At 48.5% G+C, this 3,856-nt stretch overlaps 1 protein-coding gene across 1 annotated transcript; it reads right to left on the minus strand.

The window, feature by feature from the left end:
* Window positions 1-508: 508 nt before the first annotated feature.
* On the minus strand, window positions 509-1,992 carry LOC149327913 (uncharacterized). The gene is made up of 2 exons (XM_089565000.1): window positions 1,631-1,992; window positions 509-1,091 (listed from the first exon to the last, which is right to left on the minus strand). Exons 1-2 carry the CDS (start codon window positions 1,975-1,977, stop codon window positions 509-511), a joined length of 930 nt encoding a protein of 309 aa, XP_089421126.1. The 5' UTR covers window positions 1,978-1,992.
* Between the last annotated feature and the right edge of the window lie 1,864 nt (window positions 1,993-3,856).

Below are 3,856 nucleotides of genomic sequence, written 5' to 3' on the forward strand. Positions count from 1 at the left end.
GCGGTTGGCCGAAAAGGTCGATAAGTTTCTGTTTACAGTCATCCCAACTGGTCAATGTCTCTTCGTTGGTATCGTACCACTTGAGCGCCGTGCCCTTAAGGTAAAAAACGACGTTCGCAAGCATGAAAGTTTGGTCCCACCGGTTGTTAGAGCTGCACCGTTCATACTTGCGAAGCCAAGTCTCGACGTCAGTGTCGTCGTCCCCAGAGAAGGGTCCAGGATCACGAGGGTGTGTGAGGACGACGGAGGACACCAATGCTGCCGAATCTGGAGGAGTTGTTTCCGTCATTGTCGGCCGTGGAAGGTAGGTCGGGGGTGGAAGTTTGACGTCTCCTGTAATCCCGCGCCATTCGGCGCCCCCTTCTTCCGCTGGGTTGACTGACCCTTTCTGTGCGGTTGTGCGGAGGGCCCAAGAAAAAGGACGTAATGGGCATTCCAATAACGCGACCGGATGCGGCAAACAAAATACAGCACCACGAACTTCACTACACAGTAGTGACAAATATATCTACTGTTGTTCAAAATGCGGATAGTATTCAACAAGTGCTTCTCTAACATCTGCACCGTTTGCAGTCACGACATCAGAGGAATGTGCAGGCTGTACATGCGCAGTTTCATCAATTTCTACTTCGCGCAACCACTGTTGTGCCACAAAGTCATTAAAATGCTCACAAATATTGTGGAGCACACAACATGCCCTCATTATCCCTGGCACATTCTTGATGTTAGCATCCATTCTTTTAGAAAGGAGCCTGAATCTTGCTTTCACCCTCCCAAATGCGTTTTCCACAACTCTTCTAGACTTGGATAGGTGGTAGTTGTAGCTTCTGTGCCCATCGCAGGTATCCAGGCTTCTGAAAGGCTTCATCAAATTCTGTGTCAGAGGAAATGCCTGATCGCACAGGATCAAAGGTGGCACGATGACTCCGTTTATGGTGGCAGTTGGCGCAGTGAATATGGGTGACCCAACAATCGTGGCCAACGTCGAGTTTTGGTAAACATATGAGTCGTGACACCGCCCCGGCGATCCAGCGTTCACGAACCGGAAACTGTACTTGTGATCCACAAGGGCCAGTAGAATGATACTGTACCTGCAAAGCAGAATATTTTATTAACATACAGCAAACTGCAATCAGAAAGGTCATCAAATATGTGCTATCATGAGAACATCAATGGAGGAGGAATATGTTTAAAAGAAGTAACCAGGATGCGCGCATGGGGTGCTTTAAATTGCTTCCTAATGTCACAAGATGCATCCATACCTTTGTTGCATGCTTCCACATCAGCAGTTCATATGTTTGTTCTATGCCATCCAAAGTATTAAAATAATTACCGCCACACATTCACTTAGAAAACTCCTCCCATTCACAACTGCTATATGTTTTCGAAATGAAAAGCACAATATGCAACTATAAAAAAATGGACATCTCTCAGTCACAACTGTTATGAGTTTTTTTTTTAAGGTGGCAATGAGCACAGTATGTGAAAAATAAAAACATGGCATCTCCAATGTATGACTCCTAAGTTTACTTTTGCTGGTGGCAAGCAGCACAGTACACGAACTATGAAAACATAGTGGACGACTCCTGCATGGCCCTTTTAATATTGTCGGAACTCGTTGACTACTTACCATCCCTTGTAGTTGTAATAGTCACTGGCATGCTCCTTCGGTGGCGACACTGGAATATGACAACCATCCAACGCTCCAACGGCTTGCGGGAACCCACACACAGCTTCAAACTCCCTTATGTGAGCAGGCATGTCGGCCGCAGTGGGCATTTTCACCCACTCATCTTCTAGCGTAGCCACGACAGTCTCGAAAAATTCCCTGTACACTTCGTTCACTGTTGAACGTCCAATGCCGAAGACGTCAGCGACGGCTCTGTCCTCTGCGCACGAGCAGAGCTTGTACAAGGCGACTGCGACGCGTTTTTCTACGGGGATGGGCTCGCGCATGTTGGTAACTTGTCGTTCCATTGCTGGCCGGCAAACGTCGACAAGATACCGAAAGCTGGTCTCCGACACGCGAAAAGACTGCCGGAAGTGCCGGCTACCTAAACCTGGCAGCGTGTCTTCGAACCAGCGCTCGTTACGTGGGTATGGCCAGACTTGTCGCCGCACTGTGCGCCGGGACGAGGCCAGTGCTATAAGCAAAGCGTTGTTCGCCAAGAGACGCCGTCTTATTGCGCGCACCCTTCGCCTTGCTAGCGCAAGGTCTGCGGTCGATGACGAAACCGCAGTCATTGCAAGAGCGATTTCAAACTTCCTCTCGACGTCGCGTGGGTCGTCACTCATCTTGACGGAGATCGCCGAACGCAAGGCACAGAGAAAAACGTGAACAGCATCGCAACGATCGCAAGGCCAAAGAAAACAGAGGAAAAGAAGCAAAGCGAAGAGCCGAAGAACCAAGCCGAGCCAGTTGAGCTCAGTGTGGCCAGCGCTGTGATGTTATGCTCTGTGCTTGGCAGGTCATGTCATTATTGCAGTTGAAATTGCGTTGATTCAGCATAATCATGATATAAGACAAGTTTCTTTATGATAATATGTTACACGGTTGTATTTTCATGTGCACCGAAGTCTGCATTTTTAATCCACTGTTTCACCGATGAGGGCGCTAAAATCGTTTTCCAAAGGTCGTTCCGCGACCGTGTAGCACGGGCGAACTCCCTTGAAGTAATGCTCCTTTGGTAGCGTAATGGAGCTTCAGTTCAAAGTACCTTTACAGTGCCCGTGTGACAGGGGTATTAGTCGCTTTGGCACGTTAAACCCCATAAACCAACCAACCATCTTCCCGAGCGGCCAATTCTTAATTTATCTGCCACCTGCCACAGTAGGCAGTTTGCTCACTACGCGGTGCGCAGGTTGTGATGTCGCTGCAAGGTCAAAAGGCTTTCGGTCGCCCATCTGCCTCCTAGTTTGCTCTCTGGGTGCCACCTAGCAGAGTTTTCGCGTAGAGTTTTCGCTCACAACGTCGATACGGACAAGTTGTACGATGACAACGCCGACAGCGTACTTTTTGGGTAACACGGCCTTTAACACTGTCGCATTAAAATTTTAGTGGTATGTAAGCCTACCATCCGCGCTAGGAAATTACAAGCAGAATGCATGACTTGGAAATTACGAGGTCTGTTAGAAAAGTATCCGACCTTTTGCCAAAGAAAAAAAACTGGCATAACTGGAGCGTTGGAAACCTAATCACCTTCAAAGTAGTCTCCTTGGGACTCGACATACTTCTCCCAGTGGTGCTGCCTTTGTTGGAAGTATTCCGAAAAGGCCCCTTTCGGAATAGAGTTTAGCTCAGCTGTCGTTGCAGCCATAATGTCCTCTCTTGTCTGAAATCGCGCTCCTTTCAATGGCCTCTTGATTTTGAGAAAGGGCCAGAAGTCACAGGAGGCCATATCAGGAGAGTAAATAGTCTGTTGGACTACAGCAGTCTGGTTTTTCGCGAAAAAAGTGTGAATTTAGTGCGAGGAATGTGCAGGAGCATTGTCATGATGGATGCACCAATTTCCTGTTGACCTCAACTTCGACCTCTTGCGCCGCACAGCACCACGCAGGGGACGGACGACATCCCTGTAGTATTCTTTTGGTCAATTTTTACTTTTGTGGGATGTGTACGCGTGGTGTGCCACACAGAGGGAGTCAAAGAAAGCAGTCAGCATCACTCTCACATTGCTGCGCACTTGGCAGGCCTCCTTTGGTCTTGGTGACGTGGAATTCTGCCATTGTGACGAGTGGGATTTGGTTTCCGGGTCGTACTTGTACACCCAAGACTCGTCACCAGCGAGTATGGTGTTGATGAAATCGGGGTCACTGTTTGTGGAATCCAGCATATCCTGTGAGACTTCAACACGAA

Source organism: Amblyomma mixtum, chromosome 10, assembly GCF_055824585.1.
Source record: "Amblyomma mixtum isolate Tamu chromosome 10, ASM5582458v1, whole genome shotgun sequence".
Classification (NCBI taxonomy): Eukaryota; Metazoa; Arthropoda; class Arachnida; order Ixodida; family Ixodidae; genus Amblyomma; species Amblyomma mixtum.